Here is a 20883-nt window from a genome sequence, read left to right on the forward strand (position 1 = left end):
GTGAGCACATGGAGTGCACACAGCTCCGCAGTACAGAGCGGTACGGACATGGCTTTGCCTGGGGATTTCGATAATTTGGGGGAATGCTCTATAAACCTATTCCCATAGATGCTGCAGAGTGAAGGAACGAGGCGTTTGGGTGCTGTAGATGTTTATGTTCTTTCTTGAAGAAGCCGCCTAATGACTTGTGTTCCCATGCAATATGTAATCTGACATGCAGCAGCGAGCTCTTCTATTACGTGGTGTTAGCTGTCGCCCGCTGGCAGATGACACTATACATGTATTTACCATTAAATATTAAATTGGCCAATAAACAGAAGCAGCGAGGCAGATGTGGGAATGTAGGAAATTTTTTTTTTTTTACTTTTTAGGCTTTTATCTGCATTTCTGTACAAATAAAAATTCCCCAGTCATGGGTATTGAAACACACAAAATATCTCCGGTTTAAAATTAGAATCTATTGTATACATTTTTTTCATTGTCTTGACAACTTTTTGTTCATTGTTAAGACACTAAAGTTGTCTGAAAAGATGAAAAAGCTGCACAGAGGCAGCAATACCTGTAAAATAATGAAGAAATATATACTCGCCTTTCACTCCTGACCGCCCCAATACCACATCCCCGATGCTTCTGTGTACACTGGCTGCAGACGTCACAGCCCGGATACCCCACATAATGACTTCCGTCAGTCATAGGCCTGGGGCTGTATACCTCTGAGGCCAGTGATGGGCTGCAGACATCATGTGAGGCATGCGGGTTGTGATGTCCTGTACACAGAAGCATGAAAAGTGCATGTATTTTTCAGAGCCTTGGACAACCTTTTTAAGTACAAAAATTAAAATGAACTGTGGATTTAGCAAAATTGGAGGCAACTAGTTGAATGTAACTGTTTGCTTGCATATTTTTTTTTTTTTTAAAACAAATGTATTCACTGGTTTCTATTTCCCGCAGAACTGTGTGACCATGGTTACTTCTTCAGTGGTTATTGTCCTGCTTTTTTCTGATGCCTGATTATTGTCTTCTCTCAATTTAAAGATGCACTCCCATCAAATTTTTTTATCCTCTTAATATATTGAAATCATCATATTATATAGCACTGTGTACTTACAATTGCTCATTTTGCCTTTCTACACAGCTAATTCTTCTCTTTGCTCTATGAAGTAACAGGAAGTTTCTTGTCTTTGCAGAACCCTGCTGCTCTTGTCCAACTATAAATCTGTTGCCGTTTTACACCCATTGAGGGCAATCACTTTTTGTTTTTGCTTTTACTGACCTCCCCATAAGCTCAATCAGATATGTCACACTCAGGACTGTGGAGTCGGAGCCCATTTTGGTGGAGTTGGTATAAAATGGATAGACTCCGACTCCTAAAATATATAATAAATTGGGCACAGTACAGGGTGGGCCATTTATATGGATACACCTAAATTAAATGTGAATGGTTGGTGATATCAATTTCCTGTTTGTGACACATTATTATATGGGAGGGGGAAAACTTTTCCAGATGGGTGGTGACCATGGCGGCCATTTTGAAGTCAGACATTTTGGATCCAACTTTATTTTTTTCAGTGGGAAGATGGTCATGTGACACATCAAACTTATTGAGAATTTCATAAGAAAAACAATGGTGTGCTTGGTTTTAACGTAACTTTATTCTTTCATGAGTTTTTTACAAGTTTATGACCACTTATAAAATGTGTTCAAAGTGCTGCCCATTGTGTTGGATTGTCAATGCAGCCCTCTTCTCCCACTCTTGACACACTGATAGCAACACCGCAGAAGAAATGCTAGCACAGGCTTCCAGTATCCGTTGTTTCAGATGCTGACCAGCCTCGTTTGGAAAGTTAACATCGACCAAGAAGCAACATTCCGAGCAAGACACTGCGACACGGCTTGGTTCAAAGTAGTTTGAGGCGTCAGACAAGGCTGCATCTTGTCACCGTTTCTCTTCAGTTTATATTGGCTATTTTCAGGAAGCTTGGACTTGCCATAAAAGAAGGAATCATCAGCAATCTTAAATACACAGATGATACAACATTGATAGCAACAAGCGTAGATGGAATGAAGGACTTATTACTGAGTGTCAAGATGGAAAGCTCAAAAATGGGACTGCTACTCAACACAAAGAAGACAAAGATATGGACTACTGCCAGGTACGACCGGGACACATTTGAGATGGACAGCAAGGAACTGGAAGTTGTAAAGGACTTCGACCTACTCAGATCAGTGATCTCTCAAGATGCAACAACAGCACCGGAAGTCAATAAGCGAATAGCTATGGGCAAATCTACAATGAAGTCACTGGACAAGATCTTCAAATTGAAGAACATTTCGCTGGCGACGAAGACACAGCTCATACATTGTCTGGTCTTTTCTGTACTTGTATGTGAAACATGGACTATAAAGAAACAAGACAGAAGAAGAATCAGCGCCTTTGAAATGTGGTGCTGGAGAAGGATGTTATCAATACCATGGATGGCAAGAACAAACCAATTTTGGAACAAATCAAGCCAGACATGTCACTGGAAGCAAGGATCACCAAGCGACGACTTGCCTACTATGGACACATTATACGAAGAGAGCAATCACTAGAGAAGGACATCATGGTTGGAAGACCTGCAACCCGATAGCTTGATGCTATAAAGATAATGGCAGAGAAGACCCTGGTGGACCTATCTAGGCTTGCACAAGATCGATCTTCCTACAGATCGTTCATCCATCAACTCGCCATGGGTCAAGATTGATCCGAAGGCTATTAAAGAAAATATGTAAAAAACCTTTCTGTTCACATGTTCAGTTTTCTGAATGACTTTTAACTGCTTCAGATTTCCAAGTAAACTAAGCAGTTAAAAGAAGTGAGCGGAGCATTCGGACGTTTTCTATTCTGAACATGTGCCATAAAAAGCATAAAAAAAACCTCAAGGAAACTCCCGAAAAATATGGAAAAGAGCCATCAGGAAAAAAAATGCTGACCTCTCCTGAAGCGTCTTACTTTTGGAAAACTCGTCAGATTCGCCTGCACGAAAAAAATAGTGGACCCATAACTTTACTCCGCGAAAGAGTGTCTCTCTTCAATGGTTTGACTACAAACCTGATAATAGCCGGATGCGATTTCCTCTCTAATGCTTGTACAAGAGACAATATCTTAGTGGCATCAAATGACGAGCGTTAAGGCATTTCTTCAAGAACTATATTTTATTGGTTTAAAGCCCAGGAAGCTGCTTTCTGAAGGACTTATTTCCGCAGTTAACCAGCTGTGACACAGAATAAGTAAATTGCAGAGTTACCATATTAACGCTCTTAGCTACGTCGCCACTTAATGACATGATCTGCATACTGGAAGTAATATGACAGGTATAGTTGTGTAATGCTAATTGCGCATGTATGAGAACGATATGAACACCCAGCTTCTTTCACGATAATTCCCTATAGAAATTGAACTCTCCGGTTATTGAAGATTAATCATAGCATAATGACTATATACATTGACTGTGATGAGGCCTGTTGGGCTTCCATCATGGTGCCCTGCATTTTATTGGGCAAAGTAGCTCTACATGTTGTGGTGTTATTTCCTCCATTTCAAATGTGATCTGGGACAAAGGTCCTGATTCATTAAGTCTCTTACGGCGGTCTTAATAATGGGCTGTGCAGGAATAAGATGCGCCACATTCATTGAGAGGTGCACACCACTTAATGAATTCAGCGCATTTTGTTAGTGGCGTACGCCTCCTTGCTCCTCGCCAGAAATGTTACTGTAATCAGTGATTAGAGTAAGAACCTCTGCCACTATTATTACATTTAACGGGTGGGTGTAGCCCCATCCATCCCATCCCTGGCTCCTCTCCAGCTCCTCCCCAGCTCCACCCATTTTGGCGGAGCTGCTTGAAACTGCCATGAAAAGTGTTTTATGCCAGTTTTCTGACTCTCCCCCAAAGTTTTCAATGCAAATGTGAACATAGCTTATACCTACACCTGCTGAGGTCTTTATCAAGCCTCTGTGAGCTAATCCTGACTGATACATTATACATATATTGTTGCCAACGGTCCTGAATTTTTGGAAGCAGTCTGGTAGATTCGGGCTTGTGCCTCCCTAAAGCCTTACTCAAAAGTGGGTGGTGCCCAGTGTAATTTTAAGCATCCCTCTTTTACCAATGGATTTGTTGGTAAGTATTCAATGTGTTCATTGTCTAGACCAGAGCTTCTGAAACATATTCTACTGGAGCCTCACCAGACTGATCTGTGTGACATCTGGACCTCACTATCTGTTGTGGAAGTTCATGCTCAAATTAAAAAAAAGTCTCTCAATTTTACTTTTTTGAACTTCTGAACCCAATTTAACATTAAGGGTTTAACTTTTTTTTAATTGAATGATTCTGCAGGTATTGTAAAGTTATGAATTTTTGTATTATACCTTATTACTTTATTTTACCCCCTTTTCTCCCAAACACTTTTCTGCAATGCTTTTTCTCATGTTCAGTTCATGCTCTTTTAGAAGATGCTTTCAACTGCTGCTCAGCCAGGATCCATTCTCTATTTACAAAAAATCTGTATGGTAATTTCCCTGTCTTTGTGTATGGGACTGGAGAGCCCAGAAACTCAGGCAGGGAAAGTTCTGTACACCGGCTGTTTTGAATATAGTGTATGGATCTTACTGAGCAGCAGTTAAAAGGATCTTTTAAAGAACTATAAGCTGGGCATTCATAAATAAAGCACTGTATCATAGTGTTTGGGAGACAGGTAAGCAAAATAAGGTGATGAAGTATATTGCAAAAGTTTATAACTTTGCAATGCCTTCAGGATAATTGAATAATAAGAAATAAAAGTTTAGTGACTCTTTAAATAGCTACAGAATTAATCAAGTTCTCAAACCAGACATTTCATGCAGCCAGAGAAAGGACTACACAGCATGTGATTAGTTCTATAAAATCTGCCCTGCCTCACTGGTGAGGCCAGCCTCACAGCTGGAGAAACATCGGTCTAGACTAGATACAGTTACAGCCTCTGGACTTATACAATCTTTGTATTCACTGACAGCTAATGTAGGTCTAGAGAATGGTGAGAGACTGGAAGCAAAATATATTAGCTGGTTGCAGAGCTTTTTATTATCCATAATACAGTCCTGTACTATAGTCCCTTACATGGAGTGCACACAGCTCCGCAGTACAGAGCGGTACGGACATGGCTCTGCCTGGGGATTTCGATAATTTGGGGGAATGCTCTATAAACCTATTCCCATAGATGCTGCAGAGTGAAGGAACGAGGCGTTTAGGTGCTGTAGATGTTTATGTTCTTGAAGAAGCCGCCTGATGACTTGTGTTCCCATGCAATATGTAATCTGACATGCAGCAGCGAGCTCTTCTATTACGTGGTGTTAGCTGTCGCCCGCTGGCAGATGACACTATACATGTATTTACCATTAAATATTAAATTAGACAATAAGCTGAAGTACAGAGGCTGATGTGGGAATGCCGGGAAGCTTCTTTTATTTGTTTTTTTTTTCTCTTTTATGCAGCTCAGGGATAATCACACATTAAATGGTTCTGGTTTAGGATTAAGAATCTGTTGTAATTATTTTTAATTTTGTGTTTGTGTGTGTGTCTTAACTGGGCTGCTTAGGAAAAAAGACAGCTCCTAGTCTCACAAAAAAAAGTTTTCTGTAGGTTTTTTTTTTTCACTCTATTAGTCAGGCTTTCTTTACCATAGAGAGGAAAGAGCGAGGCCTGTGCATTTCTGCAAAGTCCAGTGACTATAATTAAGTTATCAAACTATATGTGCTAAAAATGTCTACTAAATGTTTGTTCACACTTTGCTTTTTTTGCTGCAAAAAAGTGTTTTTCTGTACTAGCAAAGGGAATGAGATGTCTGAAATCTCATTCACACACTGCTTATTTTTTCCTTGCAGAACCGCAGCTGTTTTAAATGTGCAGTATGTCAATTCTTTTCAGCACCACAAATGCACGCACAAACTCACATATTTTATGCAGCATTTTTCTTGCCAAGAAAAACGGGTTTGAGGAATATTTGCTGCAAATATACATTCGTAAGCTGTCGAGTGTGCAAGTGTTCTCTATGGGGAAAGGGAAATAAGCTGCTGCCAGACACCACTGGTCAGTGGCCTTAGCATTATTGGAGCCACAGGGGCGGTTGCACTGGATTTAAATTTCTTAGGGGGCACAATATTTCTAAATGAAAAAAAAAAAAAGAAAATAGCCATGGCTTTGCTGGTGCCAAAGATCCAAGGACGTGCTCTTCCCCCAGTCTCCATGGTGGGTACCCTGGATCTCCAGGCTGGTGCCACTGTGAACACAGTTGAACCCTGTTACAGAGCAGGGAGGCTTGAGCTCCCTGCCCCACCACTCGCCATATATGCAGGCAGCACAACGAAGTCACAGCATTGCACCTGCCTGCTGTGTGTGCAGGGCATAAAAGGGCTTGGTCACTCAGAATAGGGGAGTTTAAATGTTATTTTTTGTGTGGGGAAAGGTACAGAGAAGGCAGCATTATTTTGAGGAGACCATAATTACGTTTTAAGGGGGCACTAAGAGGGACCTAACTAACATTTATTTAATGTGTATGGATACCTTAAAATGACTATTCACACCAAGTTCAGGTGCTCGGTGCACCCTTGGCCAAGCGCTTCGGTGCACCCTTGGCCAAGCGCTTCGATGCACCCTTGGCCAAGCGCTTCGGTGCACCAATGGCCAAGCGGTTCGGTGCACGCTACAACTTACTTGCATTGCATCTATCTTTGTCCCCCTTTTCTTTGCTTGACAGCGGTGCTTTTACAGGATTCAGAGAAGAGCAGAGGTAGGTGGGAGAGTGCACTGAACTATTTGGCCACACCAAGGGTGCACCAAGCGCCTGTGCTTGGTTTAAACAGTCTTTCAGTCTTTTTGTGCTGATAATGTCCCTTCAAGAAAATATTAAGATTGTAACTGCATGCCCAAGGATGGACCCGCCAAAAAGAGTGATAGAAAAGAAGTTCTTATTAAGTTTTGTATTTTTCAGCTAAGGTTCAGGAATACAATATAGGGCCAATTATCCGTCGTCGCCCGGAACATACAGCCGCCATAATGCAAACCTGATCTCTTATTGGCTTATTATTAAACAACGTGAAGTCTCCATATGAAACCTCTGGGCTCAGATGACTGTGATAACAGCAGTCCGGACTCTCATCAGTATCAATAGTTCAAAATAAATTGAAACATAAATACTTATATTAGCAAATAAAAAAAGGTCAGATAAAGCCGCCTGTTTCTCCAATCACAAACAGTCTGTTCTGTCCGCCGCTCCCGGCTTTTATTCCGCTATAAATTCCCTCTGTTTTCAATGCACAAAGTCGTAAGGGTTATGGAGTTAAGATGAGTAACTTGATTCAAGCCCAGACAAGATAAAGTTTGGTTTTTACAGACAGTAATATGTTGCATTGCATCTGACACGAGGGGACATGGTTCATATAACAACAGCTTTAACCTATAAGGAAGGTGGTGGGGGGCTGCATCGGCCATAATACTGGCGACCTACGGTACGTGGACAGTGGAGTAACCGGAGAGGTCATTAAATTCCCCCTCCTGGCCACAGTCTGGCGATGCAACCCGCACATCTGATCTGTCAGTGTGATGTTGGCACAAGTTTCTGGATTATCAGAGGCAACGTGTACTTAAAATTTTACTGCTATTGAAACTTTTACAGAAGGGCAGAGATTTTATTGCCATTTGGGCAACAGGGAAAAGGTTAAGTTTGTGTTTATGAGCTCTGAATGGATGAAATGTTTAATGATATGAGTAACGCTAAAGGATTGTCCAAGATTAGAGAAAGGGAAATCAGAAGCCGCATAACATAAAACCTTTTCCAGCCGGTTCTTGATTGAAAAATGTCAAAAACTTATTCCATATCGGAAAAATTGCCACTCACAATAAATCCAAGCATGATGTGGTTTCCTATGAGTTTCAGACTAAAAAAAAAAGTTCTTAATCATGATCCATGATTGAGGATTTTTTTTAGTCTTGGATTTATTGTGAGTGGCAATTTTTATAATATGGAATAAAGGTTTTTTAAATATTTTAATCAAGAAAAGCCTGGAAATTTTTTTATTTGTTATGCAGTATTTGGCCACAAGGGGCAGGAGTGGCATTTCCATGCTGAGAATCATAGAAAGCCTCAACTCAGGTGATCTGGACTACACCTATTTGCAAATCAGAAGCAGCGCCTCACTTATCAACAGCCGCATAGGCAGCATATATAAAGCTGTTGATTTTGGGTCGTCCTGTCAGGACTAAGAGCTTCACAGCTTGAAACGCGTAGACCCTTGTCCTTTTTATCTCCCTCCCCCATGTCACTTCATCCCATTCTCCCACTTCATTGATATGTTTTTGCAAAAAACTTTTTTAGTCGTTTTTCATTAAAAGTCATGTTTTAAACTTCTAATCATTGGCGGGTGCTGGGACTCTCTCGGTACTTTTTTTTTCCTTCTCCAGATGAAACAACCCCTGAAATCACTGTATATTGAAATGTCCTCAACCTTCTCCTATACTTTATAATTCAATTCCTTGCTAATTTTATTCCAGAGAAATATACGTTTTTTTGAATATGTAAATAATCCATTAAGATCTATGGGCCGGAGATAGATCTCCCTTAGAATCTGCCTCCAAAGCCTTTGTAAATGAAAGGGGAAGTTACCAGTGTGAGGCATGTATATCAGGAGAGCAGACTATCAGTCATTACATGTCTCGCACTGGTAACTCCTCCTTTCATGTACAATAGGCTCTGGAGGCAGATTCTCAGGGAGATCTATGTCCGGCCCGTAGATCTTAACAGCTCATTTACGTATTTCGAAAAATGTTGATATCTCTGGAATAAGACATCGGATCACAGATATCAAGGTATCATTTTATTCTTCTATCTATGACCTACATATATACATCACATTTTTAATATACATTGAAATAGAAATTTGTAAAACTGCCCTAAGAGGGAGGGCACAGAAGTATTTTTACTTTTGTTGTTAAAATTGTAATAAATCCAAGTAGATGAAATTAGGAATAAAAAAACACTTTCAGGATTTTGTTCCTTTTTTTAGTAGGGGAACAAGGGAACACGACTATGATCATGTAGGAGCAGCTTATGATGGCAGATTCCCATTACCTTCCCAGATATGCTTCCCTTTCCCCTCGTCTCACTTCAGAAAGTCTCAGTCCCAGAGTTTGTTGTTTTGCAGTGAAAACAAAAGCTGCGTGCGCGGTGAATGTCTTTATTATGTGCGCTGGCCGGGGAGCGCTCAGGAACCGCTCTCCTGTTTTCCTGAGATACATACTGTGCTTATACCGAATATTTTCCTTATAAAATATTAACACAAACCTACTTCCACTGCAGACGTCTCGCACAGACAAGTTAAGCTCCGGCTTCTTGTCTGCGGAAATGATGATTAGATTTTATTCTTTTTGGGCTGCTTAATTTCGACCTGAGCCCTTAATGCTGTTCATTTTGTGATGGATAAGATGCTCTGTTGCCCGCGAGTAAAATAACAAGGTGCCTGAGGATGCCACGTACTAAACCAAGAATTACTCTGTCTCTTTGTAAGTCATTCAATTATTCTTTTTAAAGTGGTTTTCTCAAATGAGTCACCTCTTTGCATATGCCTAATTGCAGTCATAAAAGGGAGACCCCTTCTTGGGATCCCCAACCACCCTATAGCCCTCTATGAACCAACTTAGGGAGATCTTACCAAGCTGCAACGCTTATCCTGAGTGAACAGTCATCCAGTGTCTGCCTGCCCAGTTTGACAGCTGCAGCTTGTACTGAGCAGTGTGAGAATACAGCAGGAAGGAGGGTCACTGAGGAGCTGTCAATCAGGCTGGATAAGTTATATTTTCATAGAGGATTACACAGCCATTCTGACATGGATTTTCAAACTTAATACAACATCCGTATTGAGCTAAGAGAGATATCTGTTAAAGGGGTTGTTCACTACTGGACAGCCCCTACTTAATCAATTCAGGACCCAATTAAAATGAAAAATAATATATACTTAACACCAGCAATGTCAGCGTCACTATTCCCAGTGAGTGACGTGACATTGTGTAACGTGTCCGCTGCAGCCAATCAGCTGGCATTGTTTGGCTGCAGCTCATCAGGGTGGATATTCGCTCAGAGGCTACCGTAAATTATGTACCTTGTATTTACACCCCTGCAAACCTTGATACGTTATGGATCAGGTTTTGTGTTTTATGCCTCATATTTTTTTTTTCCTAAAAGAATTCCTGACGTACTGATGAGATTTTGGTCTGGTGAAGGAATTTTTTAGTTTTTGCCTTGGGTTTCGCTTTAAGATGTTGGTCCTGTTCATCTGTAATCTATGTATTTGTTCTTCCTTTTCAGTAATTGTTACATAGATAATAGTTTGTAATCCACTTGAGTGGAAGTTTTATAGTCCTGAGCTCAGTCTCGTTTCCGGCGCTGGCAGGTCATAAATCAGGATCTGTTTCCCTATTGTTGTTAGTTTTTGTTTGCAATAAACATAAGTCACCCATCAAATCTTCATTTCCCTCATGTTGGAGGTGCAGCTAATGTATTGTATATCACTGCCTTCAATCCTCCCGTATTAAAGGGAACTCATCATGAGAATATTTAACTGAAGACAGGCTTGGAAAGGAAAGCGTTAAAGCAACATTTCACAGTTAAGACATGAGTAATTTGAGGTCTGAAAGCACGGTTTCTTTTTTATTATTTTGACGCTTCATCATTTGCTGCAAATAAATACAAAATTTTTAGCTTTGAATTTTGGAGACATGTTGTCAGTATTTTATAGACTAAAACAACAATGTAGATTTTACTCAAAAATATACCTAGAAAGAGAAAAATCTGAGAAAATGCAAATTTTGCAGTGGTCTCTTAATTTTTGCCAGAGCTGTATATACACAGCCGAAACAGAGTATAGACGTGACGGATCTGTCCTGCTGTTGTGCATTTTCCCTTTTATACTGTGATGGTCAATGCTGCTACAACAGAGAACACAAGACATCGCTTGCTTTCCAGTAATATCCATTGAGCTGAATGTAAGGCGGCACATTCATCTTGCTCTGCACTGATGGGGAGCAAAAAACCCCAAACAGCGATTTCTACAGCTGGGTTTCTGGCTTAGCTCTTATGAGCTACTTTGCACTTTTTCCCATGTAGCTTTCCCTTGAAAATAAGTATCCCCCTGAAACTTGTTTCTCATTGAGATCTAAACTGTCGGTGTTCATAGAGAGCTTGCTGGTTGAGGCTCTTTAGTAGAAGGATCCAGGACCCAGAACCATCATGACCTTCCCCACCCATCACCCCCCAAAAAATGACATTTTGTAAGCAATTCTTGGCTCTTTACTTTTTTGAATTAACTACTAATACACTAAAAGTAATAGAAAACCATAGAAATTGAATGGATCTGAGAAATCTTTGGTTCAACCTTCACTCTGTGCCCAGATTGGGATCTGACAAGTGAAACGTAGGCATCGTTCCAGGAGCTGAGTTGTATAATGGCAGCATTATGGGCGCCGTGTTCATATCTGAAAGTGGAGGAACTGGTGGTGAATGAAAGACAATGAACTGATGGCTGTAGACACACAATGCGGAAAGTGACCTTGCTTTAATTAAATGACTGTGTATAAAGGTTTATTCACTTGATGCAGTTTTTACCATACTTTGTCATGTTTTTACCGATGGGGCAATCGGCCCCCCTTTTTTTGTTACATGAAAAAAACATAAGAAAATAATTTCCACCGTAAAATATATGCAGCCAATTACTGCCGACCTCTTTTTTGTTAAACGAATGTGTGAAGCATTGGTCGTCCGAAGTGATTGTCGCGTAATAGTCGCTCCTGATTGCTTCCACCGTACTCGGGCTCTCCGTTGTTTAGACAATGACAGGGTGACCTACTTGGTAAAGCAGTGGACTGTGAAGTTGGATCACATCACTCCCCGGTGACCTTGGCTTTGTGTCCTAGATAGATCTGTTTGTCAAGTTTTTTTGCTATTTCTCTGTATAAAAAAGTGAAACTTTATGGATTAAATTGATTTATGGTTAAAAATACTGCATCTCTAAAAAGTAGGACCTCAACAGAATGGCTTTATGGTCGGCTGTCATCTTTTTTCCAAAAAAACCCTTACATATAATGCTGTGCTTAGTTTCCCTTGAATCTTGCATTGCACTGATGCCTTTCCTGTCCTCAGTTTCCTTTCATAGTGGTGCCATATCAGAAGTAAAAATGAGAAACGCCTTAAAAAAATCTTCTGCATGTGTCCGCTTTTCCTCCTTACTTTCCTGTGTTTGGTTTTAAGAAATATGGCTGCAGCAGGAGCAAAAAAAGGGACAAAAAAAGGTTCCGCTCCACCCTATCAGCCAAGCCCTACCCACTCTCTATGATTTCCCCATCTGAACTAATAAATTAATCAAAAAAAATGCATTTTTTTTGTATGAGCGATGACTTGCTCGATTTGCAGTATCGTCGATCAAAGTTTTTTTTACAGGTAATTCATTCCGGATTTCTACAAGACTCTGTTTTAGGATCTTGCAGAAGATTCTGGACACTGACAAGCAGCAGACTGGGCATGGTTATCTCCTGTTAATTTTTATCATTCCTTTCTTTTTGTAGTGTTTCTTTAAGGTCACACAAGTCATTAATTTGCTTCCTTCTTAATTTTTTTTATTTTTTCCAGGCGACCCAGGAGGAGTTGAAGGCATCGTACCGCAGACTGTGCATGTTATACCACCCTGACAAGCACAGGGACCCTGAACTGAAAAAGCAAGCCGAGCAGCTCTTCAACCTTGTCCACCATGCCTATGAAGGTCAGTGGATATTTAAGATTTGCTAAAACTGCCATGGTGGCAGATATTGAATTTTCTCACAGCCCTTGAATTGTGTGTCTGGCAGGAGAGACGTCCCTTTGAGGGTTTTGTAAGATGACGGCTGGTTTTGCACCTTTGTCTCACCTAGGTCTCTCCGATCGATGTCTGCTGCTGGAAATTAGCGATGTGACTAATTATTGAAATAATTATTTTTTAAACGGTGACAGGTCACTAATGTTTGAGTCGCAGAGTTGTAAATCCAATCCGCAGACAGATCGTTATTCAAACAAATTAGGATTCTTTAACCCCAGGCGATCGGTTTTTGTCAGGTCTCCAAAATAAGGAACGCATAAAGCGATTTGTCGTCTTAACTTTTAGCCTTATGTCTTCATATTAATTAGTATTGCGTCCTTTATATTTTGTATACACGATTACAGATCTTACATGCTCAGAATTTTCTGCTCACTTTCTATACTATGATGTTGTGATTGCTCACTGGCATTTAAAGGGATTGTCCCCTTTTAGTAAAGTTTTTCCTATAAGTCGCCGACGCTGCTCTCAGTGCCCGTTATTGTCTGCAGTCAGTAACAGAGCTCTGCCGATGTCACCAGCAGGAGACGCTGAGCTCACTGATTGCTGCGTACAGCAACAGACACCAGGGCAGCAGCGGTGGAGACTCAGCGCTGGACCTGGGAAGGGTAAATAAAGCGTCGTTTGCTTGTTGTTTTTTTTTACTACTAATGAAACTTATTGGAAAAACTTTGCTGAAAAGGGACAACTCCTTTAAAGATTGTCCACCTAAAATACCTATAGGGCAGAATGACCAATCAGCCTAGTAAGGGCAAGTTCACATATTGCATATTTGGTGCAGATTTTACACGCACACAGTCCACAGAATTTTATTTTATATTTAGGATAAAATGTTCTCTAAAGTCACATTAATTTGATTACAGTCTGTCCAAGAGGAGCTTGTATGCTTTATAGATTGTAGGGCTTGTCCCATCCTGTTTGTTCAGGGGCTTACTATACCCCCACCAGCCGGCCTCGTACTTGTTGGGGGCAGCCACTTTTGCGCATTTGGACCAGAGGCATGGTTGTTCTCCTGTACTGAACTGTGCACTCTCTGATTCTCAAGCAGAGGCAGCTATGCCTTTGCAATCTTGGAGGAACTCACTACAAAGCTAACCTGAATTGGCAGCTAGCAGTGCAGTGTTTCCAAGCTCTATTGGAAACAGCTTGGAAGCACTGCGCATTATCATCCTCCACTGCTAGACTTTATTAGTGGGTGGTAACCTAGGCAGCGAGCTGTAAACATCACAAATGCAAACGAGTAAAGATGGCAATAACCCTTTAAGGCCTCCAGACACTGTTGATTTTACTGGGGACATGGAGCATGACACAGGGTATCAGCACAAAACGAAGCCATGACTTGGGATCGACCCAAACTCTGCACTAGTTGTGAGAACAATGCATCAGTGTTGTCTGGAGTGTTCTCGTTAAGTGACTTTGTTTACACAGAAACTATCATCTTAAATTAACCTATTATTTAAATCAGGTTTTTGTGCGACATGTATTTTTTTTTTAATTTTGACAATATTTTTTTTTTTCATATCACAATCTTTATTTAAAAAAAAAATAAAAATTAGTAATCTTGCAAATTTCACACTGGCCACTAGGGTTATTTTAGACTATAACTTCCTGTTATTTCAGGAAATGCACATGTACATTAGCCACAATGAACAGACTCTGAGGCTATATTTTGCATTGAAGCATCTAATGAGCGTGTGCAGACATTATTATGAAGGAAGAGGGAGCAGAGGCAACTTGATGGATCTGGGCCTGAGTATCAATACATTACACGGATATCACATGGACGGCCATTTACACATCTGAGCATAGCTTCCATGTCTGATGGTAGGACTGGTTTCATTTCCATTCCCAAAAGTTTTTGAAGTATCTATTTGACTTTTTGTTAGGACATCCTTAGTTTTTTTGACAGTACATAGCCTTATTTCAATTACTACAAGTACAGAATGATTGTAAATAACTAAATATTAACCCTACTATGCATGACAGTAGAAATTTACGCTTTCACATAACACAGGCCTTTTAGACCCTTGTGCAAATCATATGGAGGAATTGAAATAAATAACTTTTTAAGCATTTTACAAGTTTATTTCAAAATCACCAAGTAAGGTATGAAAAATATACAAAATTGTAATTGTTAACAAGAGTATTAACCCCTTAATGACAGCCAATACGACTTTAAACCGACATGCAGTATAAGAGACTAGCATCCTTTGACGGGTGACAATACAGCAACTATCAGCTTTGCACTATAGCTGACAACTTGCTGCATCTGCCATGATCAGTGTTAGCACCGATCATGGACATTTAACCCCTAAAATACTGCTGGCAATAGTGACTACATCATCTAGATGGTTAGAGTGCGGGGACTTCCTCTTTCACACCATCGGCACCCTGAGATCTTGATCATGTGGTCCTGATGTTTCTCATGGCAATTCATAGCCAAATAGTGGCCTTAAAATCTTCCTGCTATAGCGGCCTGTTCAGAAGTTAGAAACATTTAGGTGGCAAAAATACATTTTTTCATTCCTTCATGTCACTTTGCATTAATTCTTGAAAAGCACCTGAAGGGTTAATAAACTACCTGACCGTCATTTTTAGTACGTTGAGGGGCGCTGTTTCTAAAATGGTATCACTTTTGAGGATTTCCAATATATAGGACCCTCAAAGACATTTCAAAACTGAATAGGGCCCTTAAAAAATAAGTTTTGTAAATTTGTTGTGGACTTAGATGTCAGTAAACTAAAAAGTTGAAACTAAAAAGAAAAAAACATGCATAAAATAACACAGTAACCTGTTTTTTGTAACAAAATGACACAAAAACTGATGAGTATATGATAACACATAATATGGGCCTAAAAGGCCCGTGTCATGGAAATATGTGGTTTTCCCCCCCAAAAAAAAGCATTTTTATGAAAAAATGCCTAGTACATAAAAGTATATAAACAACTGGAAATTACCAAAAACTACAAACCTGAGGAATACCTAGAGTTTCAAAATTCTAAGTTAAGTAATCTTGCAGAAAATAGCAAAAAAGTAAGCTAATGGGCCTAAAAGGCCCACGTTATACATCTTAGGGTTAAACTATGAGTGAGTGAGTGAGACACCCTTTGGGTTTTGGGTTGCTCACTTATATATTGAAGGAAATGAGTCTCCATAAAGAGGATGTGGGGGTTTGGGAAGGAATAATTATAGAAGGGAATAATGGAAGTTATACAGGAAGATGTGAAAACCGTTAGGTGGCTGTAGGCAAAGTCCTATAGCAAGGATAATTTTTCTAAATATTAGGTCCATGGAATAAGAAGAAAATGTGGCAAATCCTCTCCCTTCATATCACCATAACACAGATTCTGTGGAAACCATTGAACATTAGCCGATAATGACTGCGGTTCTGTGTAGAGCAGATACGGGGAGCTCCACTCTTGTTCCTTATGGACAGATCAATAGTATTTGCTTTTCGTCAGGTTCCTTCAGGTTGTCGCCAGTGAAGTGTTTTGCTGTAGAACTTAATTATCAGTCGGAGATTATACACTGAGGCCCGATTGTTCAGCATTGTCCAAACCAAGAGCCGGAAGTGTGAAGGTCAGCCGCTGCGGTGAAAGCAAAGACTTTTCCGTGTAGCGGTGAAGAATTGTCAATATAAAGAGTTAGTTGTATGCAGCAGAGTTGTCAACCCTTAAAAGAGACACTACCCCTTTAATTAAGAATTCGTAAATAGAATACAGATCGTATCTAAATTATCATTTAGTTTTATTTTTCTCAAAACGTGACAAAAAAGTCACACAAATGGACAAGTCACTGCTACGCTCAAGATCAGCACTCTACACCTCCTCTGCTGCTATCATCAGCACGATACTATTGGCTACAAAGTGTATCTGCCCACATTGCAGCTCTTTCTCTGCTGCAGTTATCACATGATTTTTCTTGCTTGGAGACATGTTGCAATGGAAATTAATAATCCCTTTAGGCCCCATTAACTTGTATTTATAAATACATATTTTTTTATTTTTTTTTTACATTTTGGATGGCTTTTTCCACTAGAGACATTTGTGGCATATCTATATAATGTACCATAAATGTCTAATAGCTGTGGCTCTCACTTAAGGACTCCTGGAGCAGTGACTGGATAGAGCCTTCGTGTGCATCGCAAACTCTATACTCACTTGTGGCCTCACCATTCTGGAGATAGATACTGGTCCCAGATTTGTTACCCGCACCTATCCGACATTTATGGTATTTATAGATATTCCACAAATGTCTCTCCTGAGACTACACTTTTAAAGCATTTCTGCCTTTTGGATTAATTTTGACTGAAATGGACACCCCCTTATGATGTGAGTATTTATCCATAAATAAGTTCTGTCACCTCATTATATTCAGTTAAAGGGGTTGTCCCCCAATGGACATTTGTCACCTATCCTATTTATAAATGTCTGATTATTGTGCCCTCCAGCAATCCCTATTAGAGGGGTCCCATTTCCCCTTGCTACATGACCACAGAAAGAAGCTGTCTGAATGAAGCAGTGGTCGAGTACGACCACACGCTCTTCCACTGCTCCATTCACACTCCTCCGTACTGCGAACTGTCATAGTTTTCTTCTCCGTTCACATCTAAAGCTAAATTAAGAATTAAACCTCTCGTCTGTTGTTGTCTTGCCCTTGTCTGTTTCCAAAAGTGGCCGACATAATTTTGTATGCAGCTTTGATTGTGTATGGACGGAAAGACTTGAAAATGTAAAAAAAAAAAACACAGAAAAAAGTTTTTACAAAGTTAGCCAACTTTGTGTAGATTTCCGTATAATTGAAACTTGGACCTACGCTATAAGTGCTGCAAAATTTTTTAACTCCCCTCCCCAAGTTTTGAGATATGACCGCCTGGATTGAATTGTTTCTGCTGTTATGATTTTTGTTTTTGCTAATCGCCCATATACGAGCAGGGTCTGATGTAGGAAACGCACACGTCATTCTCTCATAATTAGGCAGAGGTGGAATTTACGAACATCATGTACCATAGCCTGAAGTTTGAGAGCAGTGAAAGTGCGTCAGGAGTCCTGATTTTTTTTACCATCGTGTTTTAAATGGCTGAGCCCAACAGCTTCGGAGTGCGGCGGATGATAAATTAATGTAAAGACAATGCTTTCTTATCAGGCGTAATGTACCCATCCATGGCAGATATACAAAAATCAATTTGCAGAGTGGTTTTGATCTAAACAGCCGCTCTGATTATACCACCGCTATCTTTGATTTTCCCTCCCCCCTTTTTCTTCTTTTGATTTTTATTTCTATTGTGTTATCTCTTGCATTTTTGTAAAATTAGTTTATTAATGAAGCATTTATTTATTTTTAGAACGTGCAATTTGAAACCATAGTTGTATCATTGAGAGATTCCCTTAACTGGGAGCGGCACTCTCTGCCTGTCAGGGCAGAAATACTACCTCGGACGCCCCCCTGTATTATGATCACGGCCCTGGATCATCTCAAACTAACAACCATGCTGTTTTATGGCAGACTGTATCTGCTGTTCTATGGACAACATATAGGCTGCCATGCTGGGAGTTGTAGTTTCCCAACAACTGAAGAACTTTCTGAGTTTAGGCTACTGCCCTACCTGTACCGTCCCATGTAATTTTTCACCACCAAGTTGTTTATCCTGTATTTGCTGCTCCATGTACAGAATACAGGCTGCCATAAATAGCATTCTGATGATAAGCTTACAAGGCTATGTCAGCCTTAAAATTATTTCCATTTCCCCACTCCACTGATCCAGATTTGTTTCAGTAAACCCGCAGGAGGTATATACACATATATACACGTTCACAGTACCTACACCTATTATTATCATTTCAGTGTGTGGTTCCACCTTAACTCCCAAGCAGCACGCTCACGGTCTGGGGTTTATATTTGACTCAGATATTTCCTTCACTCCCTACGTCCGTTCAATCGCTCACTCATGTCACCTACACCTCAAAAACATCTCCAAAATCTGATCTTTTCCCCTTCTCCCATGACAGCACCACCTGAGAGAGGGTATCCGCCCACCAAGGACAGGAACCTACTGAATAAAAAGGCGGTACCTCTCCTCCGCATCAGTTTTTTGGTTCCTGTCCCTGATGGGAGCCTCACCAGGTGGTACCTCACGTACCTGGATTATGGACAGTGCGGCCTGGAGGCCTTGGAAGCAGCAGATGGTCCCTGTTCCCAGCCCGTCTGGCTGCTGCCCGGGTCTGCGTGTGGGGAGGAGGTGCTGTTTTCCTTTGGATGCCTCCCCGCGTGCGCCGGGGCCTGCGGCCGGGTCTGCGCCTCGCAAAGATGAACTGAGCGCGCCGGCCGGCAGGTCTTCCGGGCTGCGCACGTGGGGGTCGCGTCGCACCCTGTGACGGAGCGCGCCGGAAGTCCGGGCTGCGCACGCGCGGGGTGCTGACGCGCCCTATCACGGAGTGCGCCGGAAACCGGGTCTGCGCATGCGCGGGTGGGAAGCTGTCATCCCGCTGCAAGCGCGCCGGGTGCCGCTGGGCTGCACACGCGCAGAGGCAGGTGGATCTGCGGGTAGCGCGCCAGCTGGCTAAAATTTTAAAAAGAGAGATGAGCACGCTGCCGGAAGGGTAGGAGCCTAAAGGAGGTGGAGCCCTACTGCTTTTAAGGATGGGGAGCAATCAGGATGGCGGTGTCTGCATCCCCGCCATGATGAATGAGGAACCGCAGTCACCTGGGCAGCAGCTGTCACCGCCACAGGAAGTACAGCAGCAGCCACAGCCATCAAAGCAGCGCAAGCAGCTCAAACAAATGGAACGGGAATCTTCCCATCGACAAAGTCACAGCAGTGAGGGGCGTACGAGTTCCGGCAAGACTGGTCAGAAAAGACTTCGTCAGTCCACCTCCGCCAGATGGGAGCCCTCATGTGAACGGCAACCACCGCCTCCGGTACCCTAGTCTGAACGGCAGTGTGGTGAGTGATCTTCGTGAAAGTCTCACCTTGAATAATGTGCTCTTCTCTCTCTCTCTCTCTCTCTTTTCCTCCTTCTTCTCCTTTTATTTCTTGGGGCAGGAGGCGAAGAAGTGTAGTGCTAAAAATAAAAACAGGGAGTGTGCTTTATGCAAAATCGGTCTTCCCACCTCCTATGCCAAAAACCTATGCTCAGACTGTATTCAGAAAACCATTGCAGAGGAGTCCCCCAGGTTTTCTTTAGAATTAAAGGATCTAATCCAGACAGAGGTCAGAGAGTCTTTAAGAGGCTTAACCTCACTCAAAAAGAAGAAGCGAAAACTAGTTTCTTCAGAATCAGAGGAATCAGTGGAGTCCCGTTTTACGAGAGAACTGCCTTCCTCCTCTAATCACTCCTCATCGTCATCGGAGTCTTCGGATGATAATGGGGGGGGGCAGACCTTGTTTTTCGGTTGATAATACTGAGAGACTAGTTAAAGCCGTCAGAGGGACTATGGGTATTACCGATACCAAAGTGCCCAGAACAGTCCAGGATGTTATGTTCGGGGGCTTAGACCAAAGGAGGAGACGCTCATTCCCGGTCAATGACAGGATTAAATCTCTGATAGAAAGGGAATGGAAGAAACCGGAGAGGAAGGGTCAGCTGCCGTCATCCTCCAAGCGGAGGTACCCCTTTGAGGATGAGGATGCGGCTAAATGGGACAAAACCCCTAAGATTGACGTGGCCATTTCAAAATCTTCAAAAAAATCCACTCTGCCCTTTGAGGATTTAGGAGCCTTAAAAGACCCGCTGGATAAAAAAGCGGAGTCCTTCCTTAAGCAAACCTGGGAGTCGTCAGCAGGGGCCCTTAAACCGGCAGTAGCAGCGACCTGCACTGCTAGATCTATGATGATCTGGCTTCAACAATTGGAAGACCAGATCAGGGGGAATGTGTCCAGGGAGAAAATTCTATCAGACCTTCCTCTTGTGCAGGGAGTGGCTGCATTCCTGGCAGATGCATCGGCAGATTCAGTTAGGCTGGCTGCCCGG

The 20883-nt window shown here is 41.5% G+C and overlaps 1 protein-coding gene across 1 annotated transcript in view; it reads left to right on the forward strand.

The window, feature by feature from the left end:
• Positions 1-20883, forward strand: part of DNAJC11 (DnaJ heat shock protein family (Hsp40) member C11) — a 172735-nt gene that overhangs the window by 19529 nt on the left and 132323 nt on the right. Inside the window, exon 2 of the mRNA XM_073656524.1 lies at positions 12694-12823. Coding sequence (XP_073512625.1) covers positions 12694-12823 — 130 coding nt within the window. The remainder of the gene's footprint in view (positions 1-12693; positions 12824-20883) is intronic.

The sequence above is a fragment of the Phyllobates terribilis genome, unplaced genomic scaffold (genome assembly GCF_046119375.1).
Source record: "Phyllobates terribilis strain yellow unplaced genomic scaffold, ASM4611937v1 Scaffold_12__6_contigs__length_324123572, whole genome shotgun sequence".
NCBI classification, from domain to species: domain Eukaryota; kingdom Metazoa; phylum Chordata; class Amphibia; order Anura; family Dendrobatidae; genus Phyllobates; species Phyllobates terribilis.